The sequence below is a fragment of the Gambusia affinis genome, linkage group LG15 (assembly GCF_019740435.1).
Source record: "Gambusia affinis linkage group LG15, SWU_Gaff_1.0, whole genome shotgun sequence".
NCBI lineage: Eukaryota > Metazoa > Chordata > Actinopteri > Cyprinodontiformes > Poeciliidae > Gambusia > Gambusia affinis.
In genome coordinates, this window is record NC_057882.1 from 21,379,695 (window position 1) to 21,403,790 (window position 24,096).

The window sequence follows — 24,096 nt, forward strand, 5'->3', positions numbered from 1 at the left end:
AAAATAAAAACAAAATATTGATTTGACTCATTCTTGCATGTCTGAAGAATCCTTGAATCTCCCGTGGCAACCATTTGGGATGCCTAGACACTTACAAACTTCCTGCTTGCAGCTGCCTTTACAGGAGACCGCTGTCTGGAAACTGCTGGTATTTTCAGATGTTAATTGGGGAAAATGTCCATATTTAGACGGCACCGCCAAGACATTTTAAAGTCAGCTCAGCTTCCACCTTGTAAACAATAACCTGTCTCATGTGACATATATTTCTCATCAGGGATTGCGTCAAACTAAACAGGTTAAGTAACACAACGAATCACAATGCTGTCTGTCATTGTTTTTGTTGTCTTCCGACCTCATATGCATAGAATAAACCTTGCGACTGTGCATTCTGCGCAGGTATTTCAAATCAACACTGGGATGTTACAGAAAAGTTTCATTCTGAGATGTGGTTTCACAAAGTGCCAGTGTGAGAGACTCCGGTTACCAGTGTCATGTAAATGTGTGACTGGTTTTATGGGAGCTGAGCCACAAGAGCCGACTCTCTGTAAGGAGCCGAAATTTCCATCACGCCCACAGAGCACTCCTCCGATTGCTTCTCTTACACAGTTCCAGCAGCAATCAGCAAGTATCTGGTGGAACTGTGCTTCAGTGGAGCTTTTAATTTGAACTACAGTGCTCTGAAGAACGATTGTAAATGGCATCAATGGACGCCTTCGATCTAAAAAACTGATATTTTGTGATACATGAACGACTAAATTCGTTAGTAAAGACTTCAAAAATTAGTAGAATCAGTATTATGTTTTCATAATGTAAAGCACTTTTTTCTCCCTTGTTGCTGAAATGTTCTATCCAAATAAATTTGATTGATTGTTGTAATTATGTGCTGAAAGGGGATTGTCAGAAAGGGTAGGCAGTTCTTAAAGAGTCCGATTTCCAGGGGGCAGTGGAGCTATTACGTGAACTCAAAGTTATTTTAAGTTGTTTGAGATATACAGCCCTTTTATAACTACTGAAGGTATCTAGTGATACTTGAGAGTGATATAAAATGGCAGTATGTACCAGGAAAATACATAACACCCCCTTTAAAACAAAATAAACTAGATGCTTCACTTTTTAGGTTTGTTACATCTTACAGAAATCAAACACTAACTAATCTGACTGAAGCTTATTTAAAAAAACCAAAAATGTGACTTTCTATTTGTCGTATAAGGTGACGTCTCTTCTGTCTAAAAATTTGGATGGTATTTTGTGACACGAGCAAAACTAAAATCAGTAATCTTAAAGTTTCACAGTTAGCATTAAAGATTAAGGTTTTATTTGAAAAGTCATGCTAGTTTTAAAACCTGATGACCTGAGGGTTTAAATTTGCATAAAAACACCTGGGATATTCCCGGATCAAATAAATGAGCTTATAACAGTAAAGTTTTCAATTCTCTTCATTCTTGCATCATTTCCTATTTAGTGTATTTCTCCTCATACTTAAAGAAGCCGACCTTTAAGTTTTTTGGGGTTTTTTTGGGGGGGGGATCTCCCTCAGTGGCCATGGGCATAAAGGGATATTAGCTTAAGGCCACTTTTTGCTACACTAAACAAACAAAATGAAACATGTTTGTTCTTTGTATTAGTTAAGTTAATTTTTTTTACTTATTTATGTCTGCATTTTCATTTAGCTGTGTTGTCCAAATTAGAGTCAAGACAGGATGAACAGCTGAGCACTGGTCCATTCTAGCTCTATAGTGCACACTAGTGCATCATTGGCTCCTCTTAATGAGGCTGAAAAGTCCCCGACAACTCATCTGTGAACTTTTCTGGGCTCCCCTGTTGGCAGTTTATGCTTGTTTTCCATAAGACAAAATTGTTTTTTCCTTCTTCTTTCTCCTTGCTCAGCGGTAACTTGTATTTAATATTCCATCTGGGGGGGGGAAAAATAGGATAATTCACCACAAAAGAAGAATAATAATAATTACTGCCCCTGATACACTTTGGCAGTGCTACTAACCATGATTAAAGCTTTATTTTATTTATATAATATTCAATATTATGATGATGAATGAATATTGGGAGAGAGGGAATTTCAAAAGAGTGCAATTTAAACATGTCGTTTGAATTGCGTTTTAATTAAATTGAATTCTCATTAGTGGCCTTAATGAGAGTATGATTTATGAACATAACATTTGGATTAAATTTAATGTAACTGGATCTAAATTGGACTTAATTCCTCATATGTAAAAATGCCACAAAGCAATTTGTGTTTAGATTTGGCACAACAAAAATGAATGTAACAGAACATTTTTATTGTTGCTATCCAGTACCGCGCTTTAAATTCACACACCCGACATAAACTGAACCAGAGCTTTTTGGCTGTGACTTCAAGTTTTCAATCCAAAAGCCCGAAGAACACAGGATTATATTGCAGGATTATTACTGCTTTCTCTGTAATAAATCAATGAAAATATCTGAATAAGATTTTAGCTCCAAGTTTGAAGGATTTGGCTTTAATGAATATTTTGGATGTGACACAGAGTGTAATTAGTGTTGATGGATGCAATGTGCAGATGAATTATTCATCAAACTTAACCACGAGATGTATAAATGAGAATTTGAATGGGGGACCTGGTACACAACTCATGTAAACAGCATAATTGATGTATTAAAATCTCAAAAGTGTGAACAGTGGTAGCTCTTTGCATGCATCCACTTAGTAAATATATTTCTGCACATATTTCTGGTGCCAATTTGGAGGAAACAAGCCATGATTCAAACACCAACCAAACAAGCCTTTGACATACAATGAAAACATGTTAACTTATTTACCAATATGTTATTTTCAAACTTTCCATTACCGTTTAAAGCAAGAAGTTGTAAAAGAAACATTTAGAAAGCTTTTCTTAGATATCCTAATATTTACAACAAACTTGCAAAGGTGGCAAAAAAACAAATAAAGCCTTTGCCATCCTGTCATAAATAACCCTGCCCAATTTATCCATTTTGTAACTCTGCTTTGTGGTTCTTTTAGGGTACAGCAGGGCTGGCGCCACCCTAAGCTTTCAGCAAATCCAATCCAGTGGTTCTGTCACCGTGGAGATGGAACAAAGAAAACAGCCATCCTGCCAATTTGAGGTAGAGTTTGTAGGTGAGCATCAATCATTTATTAACTTCACTAGCACCCAAAGGAAAAATCTGACTCCCTGAGTTGTTAAACACTGTGATATGAAAGTGTTTGGTTCTGCTGCTTGGCACGGTGTAAGGAATTCACACTGGATTTTTGGAAAGGCTTTTATAGCAACAGCCGCCTCCTGCTTGATTTTCTTTATTTTCTCTGGTGGTTTCTCTGGTAGTTCCCTGGTGAGAACAGCGAATCACGGGTATGTATGAGTGGAAAGTAAATCTACAACTTAATGACCTAAGGTATCAAAGATATGCGTAGATTCTTTAAATGATAATTTCTATAGCATCATTTCACAACTACATCAATATCAACGCACTCCAGTTGAAAATGAAAAGGCCGAACGACATTACTCATTGCTGTTTTGGCTAGACTGAGTTAGCGCAATGGGAACAAAAGTACTGCATTTACCCAGAATGCATTGCAGCGTAAACAACATGATGCGTCCGTGGGACAATATTTTATTAAGATATTTTTTTAAAATGTTATGTTGTACAGACAAGTTGAACTGCTAAAGTCTAGATTCATCTTGGGTTGTTTTTTTTTCCTCGTTTTTTTGTTTAGCTCTGTTTGTTTTTCTGTATCTGTTGTGAAAACATAATGTATGTGTTATGGTACTTTTTTTGAGGTTGATTGTATATGTCTATAAATAAAGGGAAAAAATAAAATAAAAAAAACTGTTACAGTATTATTACTGTATTGACTTTATATCTTCTCAAATAAAGTCTATTGTTACAACTAATTGTGGATCCCTTTAAGAAAACAGCAAACATAAGAAGAAACAATGACGTTAGCCTGTGTGGTAGCGCCAAGACGGTCCCCACTATGCATATTAAGGTATAATTAGTGATTTCAGTATTAAAATAGGCAGTAATGAGCACTTTTAGAGGGCGTCTTAAGTATCTGTAGATTTTAACAATTCATGGCTGACTGTTATTGCGAATACTGGGAATCCACTGTTAATTTTTAAAAACTATATAATTTTAAATGCAGGTTTTTGCAGTATTTTTTAATTTCATCAAATCATTTTATTGAATTTCCACAACAGAACGATAAAAAATTACCAGCAATGAGTTTGAGATCTATTTTTATGCTGTCAGTTCGGGAAACATGCTCTTTAATTTTCATGAATAGCATAATCCCATGGAAGAAAATTTGTCTCTATATTTTCGAAAGGGTTTTAGTAAAATTTTTATACTGTACCTACAAATTTATTTACTTATTTGTTTATTTTCAAATTTACAAAAATAACTTTAGGAGAAATTTATCAATAACACAGAAGTTGTTTTGTGGCTCTAAACTGGTGGTGGATTGAGGGTAAAAATAGCTCTTTTGATAGTAAAGGTTGACAACCTCTGTTCTACGGTAAAACAGTGTTTTTGTAGAAATGACACATTGCAGGTTGAAATAAAGTCCAATAATTTGCCAACAGGAGTTCTAGCAACTCTGCCAATGTAAAAAAAATATCACAGCTTCTGATAAAAGTGTCATGAAAATATTTAGATATCTGGCCAGTACAAGTAAACTCATCCAAGTACATGACCTTCTTACAAAGGATTTCTGCCCAAACTCAACATTCTGCATTCAGGCTGCAGCAGCAAGAAGAAACATGGAGGGAAGGGATGTTTTAGTTGTGTGCATAGCAATCCGCTGCCATTATTAGCTGCCTTTTTCATTTTTATAGGTTATTTCACTTCCACCATCTCTCTTTGGATTTGTAGAATCTCATTGAATTGGAACTAGGGCTCAATGAGTAATTACTAATACCTGAAGCCTCAAAGGTATTCTGGTACCTAGGGGCCCATGACCTGCAAGTTTTGGATGAGTCCCTGCTCAGATGTCTGACTGAAATTGTTGAACGGTCTTCTCAGCCTCTTGTGAGTAGAAGTTGTTCCCAATTACTTACCCTTTTCCTTGTTCCAAAGTCATTTGTCAGCGTTATGATAGCAAAGTCTTGAACAGATCAACATTTTTCTAAGCTTAAATATTTCTAACGAGGCCATTGACATAAAAGCCATACCAGATGTGGCAACACGTAATCCACACATACAAAGAAATCAAAGCAAATGAGTCCACAAATGAAGTCATGGGCAGAAAAAAATCTGAAAGACACCCAGGCAGAAAGCTAACACATCAAGGGACAGAAGGTCAAGAAACCAACCATTGAGAAAGAATCCCTGCTGCCATGTCCAAATCCATATCAGCTGGTTTAATATTAACAGATGGCCTATTAAAATGCTTCTCATTACTAAAGTGTTGCAAACACATACTAATGGAAATGGTCACAGCTGCCTTTCTAATTTCATGAATAGTCCAGCAAGTGTTGTTGGAGCTTATCTCTGGAAGCAGTAAGAATATATTTTGACCATAAAGCAGTCAATTCCAGAATCCACTCATGAGATTTCTGACTGAAGAGTCAAAAGAGCAATTAAAAGTTCAGAGTTGTCCCAGAGCAATAGCAGAGAACTCCATGAGGCCATGGAAATAGTGGGGACTGTTTTTGTTTTTGCACAGGACTTCACTAGTGAAGGAAAATCAAGATGGAGCTTTGTAAATGTTTGCTGGAGAATACTTGAACAAGTCAGGGAAATACTGGGAGAAACTAGTTCAGTCAGGACAAAGCTGAACTCTTTGGATTTTATTGCACACACCATGTTAAGAGGAAAAATGGTTTTCACATCACATCTGCAATACCATGCCATGGGTGGTTCAATTCCTGGAGCATGCAGACCAAGTTCAGAGGCAGCAGTCAGCGGTTGTCCTGGGGTTTATTCCCGGTTTTAGGCCGTTTGCTGCTCATCTTCTCCGCATCTCCCCTCCCTGTTTCCTGTGTACTTGCTATGCAATAAAGCGAACTAGTTAAAAAAATAATCTATAAAAATGTTAATAAATGAGCAATGCACATAACTAGTTTTTCTGCACAGGACACATCTTCAAGATGTTTCAAAAAAAGGGTTTTACTCAAGGTATTTAATAAATTTCTGTAATTATCTTCTATACCTTGTCCATATGTCACTTCAATTTTAACCTGTAACAGCGGTGGAATAATATTCTTTCATTTCTTTCTCTATGAGGATAGCTAAGGTTATTGCCAACATCTGGTGGTAAATTTAAAGTCAAGGGCCCCATTAGAAATATCTAAACTCAGAAAAACATTGAAGTCACCACTGACCTTCGAAGCACAACTCAAAATTCATCTGTTCAAGTTAACCTCCTGAAAGGCACTGACAAATAAAATGCATTATTAATATTATTATGTTAGTGGTATGAAAATTCCCCTTTTGGGCTCAGTGAATGCTATGAAATTGCAAAGCGATCCTCAGAGTGATCCATTTTTTCACAACTGTTTGTTGCAATAATTTGCTATTCTAAGCATTTTATATACTTGTGACTATTAAAGGTATGTCATCTGAGTTAAATTCATAGGCACTGCCTACTGAAAAATTCTCATTTCACATGTTAGCTCCATTGCCTTTCCTATACATTTCCACCATAAAGTAATTCAACATACAATTAAAAATATTGAAATTCTTCTAATCCAGTACCAATCAAACATAAGAACAATTCGGAAGGAAATCACAATAATTAGAACCATTTTCAAAAAAGAAAAAATCCAGCGATGATGTCCAATTTACTGGACAGACAACTCGTTTTTGCTTCATCTCACCTCCATGACATTATTAAGCCATTAGCTAGAGTATGCAGAACCATGAACCAGATGAACCAGAACCATTCATTCATCTGACTGAAATAAAAACTTGCAGGACACTACTTCTCAAAGGTGGGAGTTCAAACCCCTGCTGTAAAAGCACTCAGAAGACATTCACAAAGTCTTTGCATTTCTGGCTGACTGCTAGTCAAGTGGATTTTTTAATTTTATTTCACTTGCATTGCACAGTCAAAACCTGGCAATCTGTGGAATGACATATTTAAAGTCCAGTAAAGTAGACTCATTGGCTCAAAGCTCTGTGAAGAGCTTTGTTGCTCTTCAGGCTCTCCATAGTGGTTCTTCATAATTTGTGCTCAGTTGTGTTTTTAAGTGGTAAGGAAATAAAACAGCTGTAATTTTTCAGTGCTCTCTCTTGTTTTATTTTACCAGAATTTCCATAACAGAATTTTACAAGACTACTTCTTCCTTTTTAATTATTTAGGTCCTTCTTTTTGTCAATAAGCTGCCAAACTGTTGTTTTCTCCTCCAGTTTCTAAAAATAATTAGCACTGAATTAAAGGAAAGTTTGTCATCTTCTTGTAAAACTTTTTATTTAATCTGAAACCTAAAATTGGGTTCTAAATCATGCTCATTTAATTTAATCCCTAAACAGCATAACGATTATAGTAGGGGGTTCATAAACCTTTATAGCAACTTCTCTCACCAAATTGTATTTGGTAGCAGCGAGGGTAAAAATGTCTCTGAAGTGACTATTCCCCATATCTTCCAAGTAAAGATTTTACTCCAGCCAGAAAAACCACCACAAATTTTTGTGACAGTTCAGAAAGCTGTTCTTGACCAGTCAAAGCAGATGATGATGTGATGACACATCTCAAAGTTCCTGAGAAATTACATGTCTGCCCTTGTTCTTCCTCTCTTTTAGTCTTATCAGAGACCATCTGTCATCATTTAAAATTTTACTTTAATTTTTTTGCATGTAAGTTAATGACAGTGTACAAATATCTGAAGATGAAAGATCCCCTCCCATATTTCTTCAGAGCAAAAAGACAATAAATGATCTATTTATGTAGCAACATTCTGTGGGATAAGGTGCCCGTTAATTAACTTTGTCTGATGTGAAGGCCAAAAATCACTCTGCCTTTGTGGATTTAATAGGTTATGTATCTTTTAGGCAGTAATACAGTCTCCTCTCAAGATCTGATAAAATATTAGAAATGAAGAGTGCAGAAAATCTGTTTAACTGTCACAACAAAGAGGCACTCTTAAAACTCAAACTGAAACATTGGGAAGTGTACTCATTTTCATGAGTAATATCAGCAACAGGCATCACACTAAGCAGACAAAGAGGAATTAATCACAAAAGGCTTCATTCATCTGGGCACAACCCAATGAAAGGCAAAGCTGTTAGTACATGGAGGAAATCAACAATGTGACAATAAACAAAACTAGCTGAAGAGAAAAGCATTACAGATACTCCAAGACAAATTCAGAAATCTATTCACCTGCATACAAAAACCTGTGTGCATCTATGCAGTCTGCATATTTATACATTCAGCATAAAAAAAAACATTACTCATGGAACCGATAAATAATGAAGAAAATTTACAAAGTATTGCAAATTAGCATATTTCATTATGATAAATAGCTCCTGTACAAAATTTTATTTCTATGATTAAGGTTTTAACACGGTCCACAAAAATATATGCAATCAGCTCATTTAAATAATAATCAAAGCTGTCTGTCAAGAGCATGAATTTATGCTGTTACACAAGCAGATTTGTTGGTTATCATAAGCTGTACAAGCATGAAAATGGTTAAGCTGCTGAAGGATTTCAGGTGAGCTTTTCGGCTCATATAAAAACTGTGGAATAGTATTTGAACCTTTGCACATTTCTGAGTCATTACAGAATGATCTTCATATTCTTTTTGACTTTTACATGTTGGATTATATCAGGGAATGAGTTAACCACATATTTTCTATCCTTGACTGTCTTTTTAAAGGGAAAATATTATGGGTTTTATAGGCAAATAGTACCATTTTATAATAACTTCAGTTGTTATCAAAATCTTAAACATATGACTTAAAATAAATTTTACTTCCTGATTTAACGCCTTCAGGAAGTAATCACATCGCTCCTCTATTAACCCTCTAACAATGTTTTACCAGCGCTGCCCTGAATAGTGGCTCATATAATGAGTCAAAGCAGATGATGATGTGATGACGCATCTCAAAATTTCTGAGAAGTTACACGTCTGCCCTTGTTCTTCCTCTCTTTTAGTCTTATCAGAGACCATCTGTCATCATTTAAAATTTTACTTTAATCTTTTTGCATGTAGGTTAATGACACTGTACAAATATCTGTACAGTGTCATTGCACATTTCCCCTGGTGCAAAAATGTTTGCACCAGGGGTGCAAACATTTTTATTAAATCAGTCAAAGAAAAAAAAATATTTCAATTAGAGCATTATCTCTGATCTGAACAAGTTCTCAATTCATCTCACTATCTGTTTGGTGCAGTGTGTTGAATACAGAAATGGACTGACCTTCTGGCGTACCCAGCAATGCTTGGTGGGTCGATGCGCATTTAGAGTCCAGCCAAAAGCTGTCGTAACATAATTTAATCAAAAAAGTGTATTATAAATTATTTTTATTGACCAATTTGACCTATTGGTAGATTTTCATGAAGGAGATTGGGCTAATCCAATTAAATCGCTTAGTCCTTCTCTGCCCAACCCTATATGTTTTGACTGGGATGTTGGTAGCCCAAACAAAAACTGGTACACAGTCGGAGAACACTGGAATAAAACAGGAATGATGATGGAATGTTTTGGGATGTGTGGGGAAAAAACAATAACAGTAGAGAATTAAATCAGAACATGTAAAAACAGAAAGAAAACAGTATGAAATTTAAAAATTATAAATAACATTTATAGGAAATCATCAAAAGTACTTTTATTTTTTGGTGTCCAAGCAGACTTTTACACATGAAGAATCTCTTCCTTTGTACGTCCGCTCCTGCCAGGAAACACTTTAGACTAATCGCTTCAGACTTGTCAGGCGCCAGATTTCTTTTTTTTATTATGATAAGAATTATCAAATGCATAGTAAACTGTATAATAGACAAGAATAGTCCTTAAAGTGGAGACATTTCCAGGGCATCCACAGCAAAGTAAGAGGTAGATAGAGACAGATGAGATCTACTTATTAAACCCTCCTGTTATGTTCGTTTCTGAGGCACAGCAATAATGTTCGTGGGTCAATTTGACCTGGGGAGTGTTTAATTAAGTAATAGTGTCAGAAACCAAAACATTCCTCCAAAAAATTTTTTTATCTGATTATTAACTCCAATACTAATTATTTCAATCAATATTTGTGCAGTGATGTTTTTTTTACTTCTCAGAAATTAAGGATCAATGACAACAACTTACTCATGTACTCATTTGGACGTAAAAAGTTGAATTTACAGTTTTAATGTCCACTGAAAAAAACCTAGATACAAACAAAACAATAATTTCCTTGAAATTGATATTTGGTAAATTTTTTATATCACATTTAGATTTTTTGAACTTGAATTTGAGACACACATACTGTTCAGGGTCAAATTGACCCGCTGACTAAAATCAAGATAAGTGAGTCATTCAGAGAGTATTTTTGTTTCCCTCCACTTCTACTGAGTGTCCACTCAGTGTGGGTGGAGTTTATCCACAGGAACGGAAAAGATTCCCGTCAAAAGTTATATGAATACCTGCGTTACAACAGATTCCTAGTGAAGTAAAGAGAATAGTTAGAAGGTGGGCTTGTGTGTGTCCATGTCTACATGTGTGTGTGTGTGTGGTGGGGTGTGTTTGTGTGTGTGTGGTGAAATATGATTCATAGCTGCAAGAAAACATAGAATTGGACATTTTTTTTTAATTTTGTTTTGCACTTCAACTTGACTGCCGGGTCAAATTGACCCGAACAGTATCTAAGTAAAAAGTAGACCCAGGGGGGTTGCAAATGTATAAAATGAATAAATTTTCAATTTATATGTAGAGTGCACCTATTAAGACACATAGAAAATGTTTCATGCAAAAAATACTTCAACTATTAAAAAAAAAACAAAAACAAAAAAACTTTAAAATGGGTCAATTTGATACGCAACATAACAGGAGGGTTAAATATTCTACATAAAGTGAAACAAAGTGTTTCTCTCTGACTTGTGCTTTTTGTATTTGTGCAAGCAGATGATAAGATTAAAACTGCAGGAACACTGAAACTGCCATAGAAGAGCAGCAGTACATAACCAGAAGCTGAGCAGATCAGCATGAATTGGAAACAAAATTACATAAACACTTCCTGAATAAGCTTAGATGAGTTCTAAATTTGCCCCTTGTGGGTTTGATGAGAAACACAAAGAAAAAATGATTATACACATAGAAAGGATAATTTCTTTTTCTTTTCTTTTTAAACATTTTAAAGGTAAGGTTTGACTTTAATAAGCTCATTTAAGCTGCTAAAAAAACAACAACCTGAAAACAATTAGCTGTTTTTAATGTCATTGCATTTACATTGTCTCTGCTGTTGCTCTCCTTTCCTTTCTAAAACTGGAGTTGGTCTGTCAACAGTTGGCTTGCTGCTGACAAACCACTGAGAGTTACAGATCACCTCTATCAGGAAAGTCATGTTCCGTTTCTCATTTCTCATTAAATATTTCAATTACTGACACTGCTAAACACAACCTACACCAAGACAATAATAGATATTAATAAGTCTACTGGCATCATGAAAGTCTTCTTGTGCAGTTCAGACATGATTAAATTTGACTTGGAGCCTCTCTGAGACAGAACCTTCAGCACATGAAGCACTCTGGTGTGTCTGTACTGCATTTTGAAGTCTGGTGCCAAACTTTGACTTACTAATGAACTAAATAAATGGAAGACAAACTTGGATTCCAAGTAAATCTTTGGTATAAATAAAAAGAAAGAGAGAGAAAAAAGCTGTTTGCTCTATGCTAAATAAATGCTTTAATAATAAAGGTTCATTAATAAAAAAATAGCAATAACTATAAGATTTTCAGTGAGTTCAGAAACAATATAAAAAATATTTTCCGATAAATTTTATGGCTGGCAGGATCCTGACTCTCACTCGTCTGTCTGTACTCTGTCATCTTAAGTGGAATTGTGTGAATGTAAGCCAATTGTCTCTTCTCTCAGACACATAATAAAAAGCTGGATAAAAAGTGAGGAGTCCTATGCCTCAAGGGTTCTCTGTTTTTATAGGGAAGAATTCCACTTATCTGAAACCTGAGCTAAACGCGAATCATGTCTAAATGTATTTCTTGCTTTGATTCTGATTCAATTTATATTTTTCTGAGCCAATAATGTGGAAGTTCAAAACCTAGGTATTAAAAAGGGGTCATGCAGTTCAATGTTTCTGCAGTGTGAATAAGGGCTGAAAAAGGCCATGTGAAAAAAATATAACACAAATGTTTACCCTTTTCAGTTTTTGTCTTATTGCAATTCTAAACCACAATTACTAACATCTTATTAACCACATCACATGTATGCATCATCCAAGAATGTATAATCGTGGCTGTAATACAAAACTATGAGTACTTAATCTTAAACTGACAGACAGTTTAAGATTTTTTAAAAAGCATTAAAAACAGCCCAGGGTAACACCAGAGGAGCTGCAGAAATCCACAAGTCAAGCTGAAGAGTGTGTTGACAAGACCACTATTAGATGTGCACTCAACACATCTGGTTTTACGGGAAAGTAGTCATTGTTAAAAAGCATTTGAAAGGAAAAAGTTTAAAGTTTCCCACAGGCCATTTTGTTATTGTGACAGGCCTGTTAATATCATGTTATGTTGTTTCCTCATAAAAACATGCCTGGAGTCACTGATGCATAAATGGGTGCGCTACATGCAACGCAAAAGCGATGGCGGAGCAATTCTTTCTAGTCAGCATTTTAATAGCTCTCTGAATGTGTAAATGACATAATCAATAAAAGAGATCACTGATTAGGCTCCTCTCCGCTCTTTCGCCTCCCCTGCTGTCGCTCTCCCACGCACACACAAAAGGTTGAACTACAGCCGCGCCTTCAGAGGTTTGAGTTGAGAGCGCGGGAGCCGAGCAAACTGTGGCTTTTCTACTTGACGCACACATTGGCGCTACAGTGCGCTCCCCTTCGAGGACGCGCCGGGGCGCGAAACTTTTCATTTGAATCGTGCTGTCATCTGATGACAGGGAGAAACAGATGGAGAGGCAAGAAAGAACGGCGGAAGACGGAGCGAGATAAAAATGTTGTAGGGATGAAAAAAAACTTCTCAAAGTGGTTGAAGAGGAGGCTCGTAAATATTCAGCTTACTTTAAGTTACTACTAATGAGAGCTCACTGTTGTCTTGAACTGTGTACTGCATTCCTAATAGATTATAATACAAAAAATAAAGAAGCTTGTTTATTTTTTCTTATTCAGACAGTAATGATTTAACATTTATCTAAATTTAACTAATTTAACATTTAGTTAAATGTTAAATTATAGAGCTTGGTAGTGATAAACTTGAGTGTATCTGATAAGTCTGATCAGATGCAGCGTCCAGTCAGCGACTGTTATTCAACAATATTTAAAAAATTCTATGTTTTACATGTGGTTTTCTGCTGTATTTTTGTAATTCAGTTGTGAGGACAGAGAAAAATAATAGAAGAAGGCTGCGAAAGGATCAGGGCAGACAGGGGAAGGCAACAGGTTGGTCTAATATTAGGCAGAAGTTGGAACAGGTACTTTGATCAATTTAATATATATATATATATATATATATATATATATATATATATATATATATATATATATATATATATACATATAGAACCTTCAAAAAAAGTATTTTTGCAAGACCTGTAATTTCCTTACAGTGATTAAATAATGCTTTTTTGACCACAGAGAAGAACACATCCACGGTGATCTGTATTGAAAACTGTGTTGCACTGCAATTCATTTCACTTTTGACAAAAGGGCGAGTGCAATAGGTCAAAATTGTAACAAATTTAGTGTTGATTTTCTTCCAGAGAGTCCAGTTGTTATTCAGGTGTCAATAATGCCACATTTTCACAACAGAAAATGTATCGAGCACTGGGTGCTGCTGGTACATTTATTATATTAATACTCAATTTTGTTTCGTTTTTAATGGAACTGGACACCTATATGTAACATGAAATAAATCCAGGAATAAGTCAGATTTACACACGTGCACAGCTTCTCCTCCTGAGGATAAGAATGAGTCAAGTAGCGTGAGACACTGCAGGAAATGTGAATGGGCACGGGTGATGGGAATGAATACAGCATGAGTTTTACATAAAATCATACAACAAGCTCTGGAAGTGTGTTCAGAAACAGCCTCTGAACATTTGATCTAGTCCAGAGCCAAATAAAGAAATGTGTCTATAACATATTCACATAACTGGATTTTTTTTCCACATTGCACACAAAGCTAACCTCATCCTAGTCTTATTTCGTTGTAAGGACTGGACAATGAGAGCCAATTTCACCTTCTCACCTGCTGTCTCTGCAGGGGAGCAGGACAAAGCACTAACGAAATTAGACTCCTATCCCACTGAAATCATTCAAAGTAGTGTGTGGAGGGTCCACAACAGGTTTACTGGAAATTCAGACAAACATTAACAAAGAAAGAGTTAGTTAATTTTTACCTATTAATAATGTTGTTGCCTTGATTCGTTTGTAAACTGTCATAAATAGAGGGCAAAAAAAAATGACAAAAGGAAGTTAGAGCAGTGCCTTTTAAAGACAGCGTTCTATCTAAAGTGAAGAAAAAACAACGTAATAAGAAAACATGACATGCAGATATAATCTTTTAAAGTACCTTTAATCTGAGTCTGGGTCAGGTGGATGAGCAAAAGGATTACAGGTATGTCCATGCTGCACCTCCGAAGTTTCTCTTCTGAAACGCCCAGGTCAGATTCAAAGGATATATTCTCCTCCGTAAGAAGAAAAAAATAAAACACAGCCACAATAAAGGGCGAATCAGAAAGTCCCGTTCCGTCCCAATAAGAAAAATAACAACAATTTTCTGCTGCGTCTCAACGAAGCCGACATTTAGCGCTCAGTAACTTGGGGAATAAATTGAATCCGAGCAGTGACAAAGCGAATCTGTGCGTAAAGACAGCAACATCCCGTCATCCGTAAAAACCGGAGCTCAGAGCAGACACGCGTCCTCTCGTCCTCTCTCTCTTTCTCCCACACACGCAGTCTGCATCTCACTGCACAAAGCACCAGGTTTGACCTAATCTATTTCGTTTAAACGCCGAGCTTGTGTTTGTTCAAACAAATTGCGCCCTGTTGTGACATTTACGGCATTAGTTCGGCGGCTGCGTACTCCTCTGGCTGCCCATGTATGGCACACCTAACTTAAAGTTGGCAGCTGCAGGGACAAACAAACTGACTTCATTAAGTGCTAGTTTCAGAGTTACTGCAATAAACGCTCGCAGGAATGTCTTTTTACCACCATTTAAATTTTAATTTGACAGTTTGCAGGAATGTCTTTTTACCACCATTTAAATTTTAATTTGACAGTTTTAACAAAAAAAGATGTTATGTCCGACTTTTATATTTTTATGGATAACAGAATACATTCTCTAAAAATTTGCTTCAGAAATAAAATTTGAAAAGTTGGAAGATAGATAGATAGATCGAGATAGATCGATAGATAGATCGAGATAGATCGATAGATAGATAGATCGATAGATAGATAGATCGATCGATCCGGTCCTAGTCTTTTTGGGTAAACAACCCCACCAGAGATTCAGGTTTAGAACAAAGTGTCTGCATGTGCTAAAATGTTTCATTCTCACATGCTCTCCATGCTGCCAGAGATTCAGTTATTTTGATAAAAGGAATTTTCCATTTCTTGATGTGACAAGATGGTGACACATCACCACATATTTTGCAGACCTGTAACAGGTGTGCAGTGGTTGGAACATAGCAATCCTAAAAATATATATATTGTAATGTGGTTGTGTCATTACAAAATGTAAGAATACAAGTTGTGAATATATTTTGTCAAGAAATGTGTGTTATTTATTTATTTTTGTTTGTTTTTAAGAATTTGGTTCAGGTTTTCACATTTTTTTCATAACTCCCTTAATCATGAAACAATAAAAGAGAGGAATTCAATGCAGATATCATTGATATCTATTACTGTATTGGACATGATGGAACTATTGTGTGACACACATGCTAAGAATCTGAAAAAGAGACTCAACAAGATCCAAGGGTATCACTTTTAACTGGTCAGCAAAAAATATGCAGGAGGAAAGCAATGAATTAAAAAGTAAAAATTAAAAAATTAAAAACTGTCCAGGGACCATCCAAAGCAAAAATCACAAAGGGACAATGAGGAATCCAGCGAGTGAGAACAACAGGTACAAAGACTGAGAAAACCAAGAAGTGTTTATGCTGCGGAGCTTTCTTACTGGAACGCAAGACAACTGAGTAAATGAGCAGACGAGAGACACCTGGGGATGCTGGGAGCTGAGAGGCTGAGGGAACTGAGTAAATCAGGATACACAGAAAACTAGTCCTGATAAAACATAAACACAACACTGACCCAGGAATAAACAGAAACTCTAAATACTAACTAGAGATAGGACATCATGATTAACAGAACACAAGGGAACAGAAAAACAAACAGAATGCTAAAGTACGGAACTAACATCATGATGCATCTTTCTGAAAAGAATGAACTGCATATGAAAAACCATGAGTAACAAATCTAAAAATAAAGCAAAGAAAAACTCTCATTTGCATGTAATGAACAGAACATGTAAATGAGTGGTTTTCCAAGGTCAGAAAAGCTGGGGTTTAAAGAATTTATGTTTGGTGCAAAAATAATTCAGTTCAATTTTAACTCCAAGTATTTTTAAAATAGGAAACACATGAAATGAGTCCCAGGTTTTATAAAACCCCACAATAAGCCCTCAATAGCTCTTGATTTAGCACTGAATGGAAGTCTGCCATTAAAATTTATGTATTTTTTTTATTTATGCAAGTATGATCGTGCTGACCCGTTGATGGAACGATGCCCTAGATGGTAAGACAGTTTGTTACCACTGAGTTTGTAATTAGGATAAACATGATTAAATAGCCAGGTCAGAATTAAGAATATAAACACCATCTAAATTAATCCCTTCAGTCAGTGCGAGTCTGAACCATTACAAGCTGTGTCCCCGTCTGAGGACACTAATCAGTCTTGAATAAAAATTTACTGTTCACAATGACAGTGGCCCTAAAGGAAGGTTTAAAATTTTTTGGAAGGATTTGATAAAAATCCTCAAAACTCAGAATCAGTATTTTTGTTTGTTTTATACTAACAGAGCCCATTCAGCTGGAAGAAGCTGGCTCTGTTCTGCTTCAAGGAAAGACAAACAGTCCCACCGGCAAGAGGCATCACACTTACTGAGAAGTACACAAACCAAGAGGCTTGCAGCTGTGATTGCAGTGCTGCTGATAGTCATGTTTCATGTTTGATCTTAATAAAAGGTCTGACTGACTTAATGGGCAGTAATGATTTTTTTTCTTTGCTTTCAGGAAGACATTTAATGATGTCTGAAATGTTGAATTTTGCCAGCTTCAAGTCTTAAAAAATGACATTCATTTACACCTATCATTAATAATATGATGTATTTATTTAGACAGTTTAAATATTGCGTTCAAAACAAAATTAACAAGTATCTACATAGATATCATAGTCAAGAATTGCGACATGCAAGCATCAACCTTACAAAAAAAACAAAACATTTTACTGTTTTAGGAGGAAAAACTTCAGAAAAAGTTTAAGTCTGTCATACTTCATAAAGCTCATTTGGTCAGACTCAGCAGGACAACATTTTGTACAAAGATTTTCCTTTTTTCCCCCTTTTTAAAATTACACTCGTAATTTTTCATGGTTTGGAAAACTTTGAATAACTCTGATGTGAAACTGGGGAGCACTTAATTCTTTTTCCTTTACTTCTTTATGTAGTATTATGTATTACTCAGTGTTTCTCAGTTTCAGTCCCTGCATGTTTTAAGGGTTTCTGTTCTGCCACACACCTGACCTGAATAAATGGGTGAGTAACAGGGCTTTGCAGCATTATGGCATGCAGAGGACATGCAATCATTTGAATCAGGTGTCCTGGAACAAAGACCCATCTAAAATATGCAGGCCAGTGGTTCCTGAGGACTGGAATTGACAAACTGTATTAGGTGATTAATGCCTTGCAAAAGCATCATACATTATTGATTTTTTTACATCAGTTTGTATTTTGTCACATTACTGCCCAAAAGTTATTATTATTATTTTTTTATTGAGTTTTGTTTGACATAAAATTGGCCTATAATTTTAAAGATGAAGGAAAATGATACAAGGCTTTAAAATATCCTTCTACAAATCCAAATCTGAGAGTTGCAGCATGCATAGGTATCCATCCCCCTTTACTCCAATATCCCTAAATATAAATATAATCCTGTGCAACTAATTGCTACAGAAGTCATCCAATTAGTGGACAGAGTTCACCTCTGTAATTTAATCTGTTCTTTGAAAGCCAGGAAGTTTCTTTGAGAACATTAAACAACATGCAGAATCATAGATAACAAAGAACACAGCAGGCATGTCAGAGAGAACACCGTGAAGACGTTTAGACCACAGTTAGGTCATAAATCTAAACCCGAGTGTTGGACATCTCATGCATCACTTTTAAATGTCAGGGCTCTGGGTTGCTGGTGTGTGTGTGGTGTGTTTTTACAGAGCAGCTGGAGGGTGGAGACAAGCAGAGATTGCCTCGGGTCATGGGCGGTTCTAGACAGGGACGAACAGAGGTCAGCGACCCTGTAGAACGTCTTCATGGAAAAATTACGTTTGTGCATTCTTCCCATCCAGTCCAACGTAGCTTGAGCTATTAAGCAAAGAATAATGCTTAAAAGGTTCAGCTTTGAGATATTAAACAACGCTGCTAAAATACTGTAACGTTAATCAAAGGTTAATAAAAGGTCCTACAAAGTGTTGACTCGGAAGCCTAAATACTAAGCTTGCAACACATTTTACTTATTTGTAAAAAAAGTAAAAAATAAAAAAAATCCTGAATATGTCCATTTCCTTCCATTTCACAACTCTGCACTTTGTCGTCATGTGTCAAATAATTTCAACAAAACAAAATAAGCTTTGGTTGGATTATAATAAACAACTTCAAGAGGTGTGAATTTCATTGCAAGGCACTGAGTAGTAAGTTTAAGTTTTGGTTTCCAATGTAGTGTAGAACTGATTATTGTGTATTTTGTAATTCAAACTTTGTGTGGACTTTACCACAACAACAAAAGAACAATCTGATTTTATGGAAAAATACATGTTTCAAATGGTTTTTATGTCACAAAATTCCCAATTTCTGTTACAATATACATTAATAAACAAATATGTAAAATCTTGTGGCAGGCAAAAAACATCAACTGATGTTTCAATCTTCCAGAATACATCACATAGTTTAATCAGTTTGGGAAGCAGATCGTTCTGCACCAAGCCCAAAGGGTGACAGGCTATTAATTTTCGTTCCTAATTAGTTTTGTGAAATTACAGCTGTTGAGTTGAAGCACAAGAGGGCAGTTTTCCATGACAGGTGGGACAGAGTGGAAATACCTGCATCTCTCAGTCAGCCTGAAAGAAAAGCAAAACTAGCTGGACTTGTTGGCCAACAGGGTGTGAACTTTGGAAGGTGAGAAATTTTTATTTTATAAGGTTAAACGGCCTGTTTTTTTAGATTATTATTATTTGCAAAAATTATCTGTTTTTGACTTGTTTGCAGGTGTTAAGAACAAGAATAAGGCATTAATCAAAAGAATTGGATTTTGTGCAAACTATTTTCCATTGCAGCTACATTAAATTAAGGCAGGTTGAAAGTAAAATACAGAAAATAAATAAATAAAAATACTTGCATAATATCTTCTCGTCTTTAAAGCCTGGGAGGATGAACTGTTGCCCAAAGAAGATATTATGCTCTTTTGTATGGAAAAACAATGTAGCAACAGTTGCTTCAACAGAATGGCTTGTTTTCCAGTTTTACCACAATGCCTGGAGTTACAAACATGTGTTGTTTTGTAAGCAATAAAATCTTTTATTGACAGCATCTGTACAGAAAAATTAAATAAGTACCTTTTGTTTGGACAATTTCAGGAACTTTCCAAATTTGGATCAACATCAGTGAAACATTTTATCATTAAACACACATGTATAAATGGTGTGCACTGCAGGGCAATGTAATTTTCATATCAGGTTCAAAGATAAAGACTAAAGCTAAAGCTTTTTTCTAACTTTTTCACTGGAGTAATTTGACACCTTCAAACTGGGCTTCTGTGTCTTTAACAAGCTTCTGTTATTTCACAGTGTAATATATCATTATGTTGTTTACAAGCATTTTTAATAGCATTTGACTAAAACATAATTTGTATAAGCTCAGCAGATGTCCAGTTCTTCTAGTAGTTTGCCAATTGCTGCTGCCGCTAGTCGAGAGGAGATGTGTGAGGGTCTGTGAGGCACAAGCTCTTTAAAATATCTGAAATGCCAAATTAAAATAGCTATAAATTAACTCCTGCTGGTAGTTATTTTTGTTTTGGAAAAATTACCACAGAATGTCAGATGAATATAAAAATATACTTAAAACATTGATTGCAGGGTATAAAAGCATCTGAGTGAAATCATGAATTGTCAGTACAAAAAAAAAATGTCAAAAGGATATGAAATAACCAAAACTGCAGAGAAGAAAAAAGCTTAGTCCAGATTTTTTGGAGAGAGTTTCCAAGCAAAACTGGAGAAATATCAGCAAGGCATGCGGTTTGACATTAATAGACATTGACAAAGGAAGAAAGAAAAAAATAATCAAAGCAGTTTTTTTTTTTTTTGTTTTTTTTTTTTTTACAAGGTTGCTTGATTCTCATTAAAGATGAAAAGGTATGCATCCATCATGGTCTTACTATTTAACCCAGGGTTTATACAGTTTTAGGATCCACTGTAGCTATTTATTCAAGGTCAATCTTCATATTGCAGGCCACCTATCAAATCACCTATGTATAGCCACAAGCTAAGTGGAAAACAATTTTATTTGCATCCCCAAAGCTAAAACAATAAAACCATAAAAATAAATAACTTAATCTTTAACCCCTTAACTGTCATGATGATAAAGGTGTCCTCATTAGATAACATGTAAGCGTTTTGAGGATGACAGCTAAGTGGTTTAAAGGAAGGAATTTAATCAATTAATTTTTGGTGCACTCCCATTCTTTGTGACATTTGGCTGCACCTTCTACTTCCTAATTTAGTGTTTAATTAAAAAAAATATGGTTTGACATAAATTTTTCAGCTTAAGAACTGGTGAGTGGCATTTTTATTAAAGACAGCATAGAGTTTGGGTGCAATGTGTCTCACTGTAACTCTGCTGATCTTTAACACTTTGATTTCTGTAAAGACAAAAGAAATAAGGTTTAAATTGAAGTGTGTCTTTGATTTATGATTTCATTCAGAGTTTTGTGAATTACTCAGTTTCGGCCAGTAGAATCAAGTTGAAAACATAAAAACCATAAATTCAAATAAAACATAAATCCGTGGACAGATGACGTCAACTTAGCAAAAGATTTCTGTTTTTATAATAAAGTAACAGCATCAAATAAAAAAAGAAAATATCTTTTTAAAAAACTAGTAAGCAGGAAAAAAAGCTGCTTTTATTATACAGATATTTAAGTCCAAACATGACAAAAACAAAATAGAGAACATTGAGAAATATCTTCTAAAATCAATAACTTCCAGTACCTCCTTCATTCTGTTCAGAGGTGGGACTGACAATTCACCAGTCCATCACAGACCTACACTGAACAGACAGTATTTAGGACGTCTTCTTCCCATAACATTCGTGTTTTTTTAGAGAAAAGCACCAGAAGACGGCGAAAAACATATAAACTACACATAGAAAGCTGATGAAAGCTCTGCCTGATTAGTACTTTTAGTAGCATGGCATTTCAAAACTAATAAACATGGTTGAGATTAAAATTTGCTTTAATGCCAAAACACTCTAGTGAAGTTGTCAGGAACAGAACCTTCTCCAATTAGACACAAATGGCCCATAAGGTGCCTGGTCCTCCTCTCCAGTAGTACTATCAGAGACCCACCATCTTGATGTGTTTGTAGATTACTGCGTTCACAATTCCTTAGCTCAAGGTGAACCAATTTTAACATTTTCTTTGATTAATTTACTTTAGGATTGTTACAAATTTGTATTAAGCTTGCCAGAATGCCAGATTTATGTGAAGTTGCTGCTTTTCCCTCCAAGGTTTTCACAAAGCTGACATTCAATTGTGAATTATGTGGCGCCGTGCAAAAGGAAAGAGACATGAATGGATGAAATTAGATTTTAATACCCGCCAGGCTATGACAGAGTATCAGATGGTTCAGAGCCATGACAGACCAGAGGCGTGAAAAAAGTCTGTCTATCCGCTTAGAACCATCTCACAGAGCTAGAAAAGCCAAATAGACGTTCACCAGGGGGTTTATCATCACCATCTGCCATGGATCACATTTGCAAAGGCAAATATCATCTACACATAAATACACACAGTTAAGCGCTTCATTGTATTCAGATAATCAGAGTATATAATCCTCTGGTACGAGATGAAAAGAACAAACCCGGGAGTGTGATGTTTATCCAGGACGTATCTGCTGGGTGGCTGATACCTTCTGGGTACTAAATTTTCTGAACTTTGGGGAGAAAATACCATTTTGATTTCTTTCTTCACTGTGATTCTAGATGCTGTTTGATCACTGTTTAAGTAACACACAAGTTACATTTTGTTTTTGCTTTGCTTTTCTCAAAGAACAACAACTTTCAGCTTCTAGTACAACAGAAAGTGCTGTCAACACCTCATTTAGTAAAGCATCTAAATGCTGACAAAAAAGTCATTCAATGACATCTTCAGATAAAAAGAGCAAAGCTCTCCATTTTGCATGTAAATGTGGAGGAACTGGAAGGATGGAGGAATAATGTTGAGAGATAAAAAGATAATAAAAATGTGCTAATGCTAGTAAAACTACAAATTAAAAAGTACCAAAAAGTGTTTGATTTATAGTTTTATTTTACATTCTTTGATACATCATCTTTATAGCTATATTTACTATTTAGGTAAATTTCACAAGCAGTTGAGGGCACTGAATTTTGTTTAGTGGTGTAACAGTAAAGGGTGGAAAAGTCACATACATGCCATTTATTGTTTTATTGTGTTGATGGAGTGGGACCCAAATGCTTGGCAGACTGAGATGGCTGAGAAGATTTAAGAACAAACAAACATGAAGTTACAAATGAGGAGACATGAAGCGGTAGCAGGGAACAAATAGGACCTTGTACATGGAGAAGAGGGGAAAAAACGAGCGAATCCAGCGAGTAGTCAGTGAAAGAGATTGTAGAGTGAAGGCTGGAACAAAACACCGGAGCTGATTGGTTAACAGGTTGCAGGTGTGAGAAGAGAGAGTCACAGGCAGAGGAGAAATAAAGAATGACACAAGGGAGGGAGAGTAAACGAACAGGGGAACTAGGGAAACGAATGTTACTGCAACAAAGAATAACTAAGCACAAGAAATAAATGATAAACATGAACTAAGAGCAGACTGAGCTCGAAAAACAGAACATGGCTGATCAAATTAAAAATAAGAATAACTATACAAACACAGAAAACCCTAAATTCTGACAGCTACACTTTAAATTCATTCACTTCATATTTGTAAAATATTTAGCTGCCTATAAATCCTCTGAGGTCCTCAGCAGCACCTGAGGACTCACGTATGAAAGAGTGCGCAGTTTTCGAGCTGAAAGTTTGCGATGGGGAAAAAAAAATCATATAAAACCGTGCATAAACCTGTCACCACACACGTTACACTTATAAATCCGGATTTGCAGTGAATTGGGCGAAGCGGCATGTATGATAATTCTCTAACCCTAAATGCAAATTAGAATAAATAACCGGGAATACTCCCATAATTTGCCCGAATAACCATGATCGACTCTGCTAGAGTTTATTTCCAACTACAATTAAAAATCTTAATAAATGTTATGAAAAGGCGCCTTTCATGGCGCACAAGATCACCTTTACAAAAAATAAAAATGATCAAATTAAAAGCAAATCGTTTAAAAATAAATAATAATAATAATAATAATTTAGAGAAGATAGGGCATGTTGATTAATCCAAGTGAAAATGC

General features: G+C 35.6%; 1 protein-coding gene across 1 annotated transcript in view; it reads right to left on the reverse strand.

Annotated features, from left to right (window-relative positions):
- The window catches only part of rxfp2a (relaxin family peptide receptor 2a), an 86,886-nt gene extending 71,793 nt beyond the window's left edge, over positions 1 to 15,093 (reverse strand). The window contains exon 1 of the mRNA XM_044140093.1: positions 14,697 to 15,093. Within this exon, the coding sequence (XP_043996028.1) occupies positions 14,697 to 14,751 (55 nt within the window). The 5' untranslated portion in view covers positions 14,752 to 15,093. The remainder of the gene's footprint in view (positions 1 to 14,696) is intronic.
- Between the last annotated feature and the right edge of the window lie 9,003 nt (positions 15,094 to 24,096).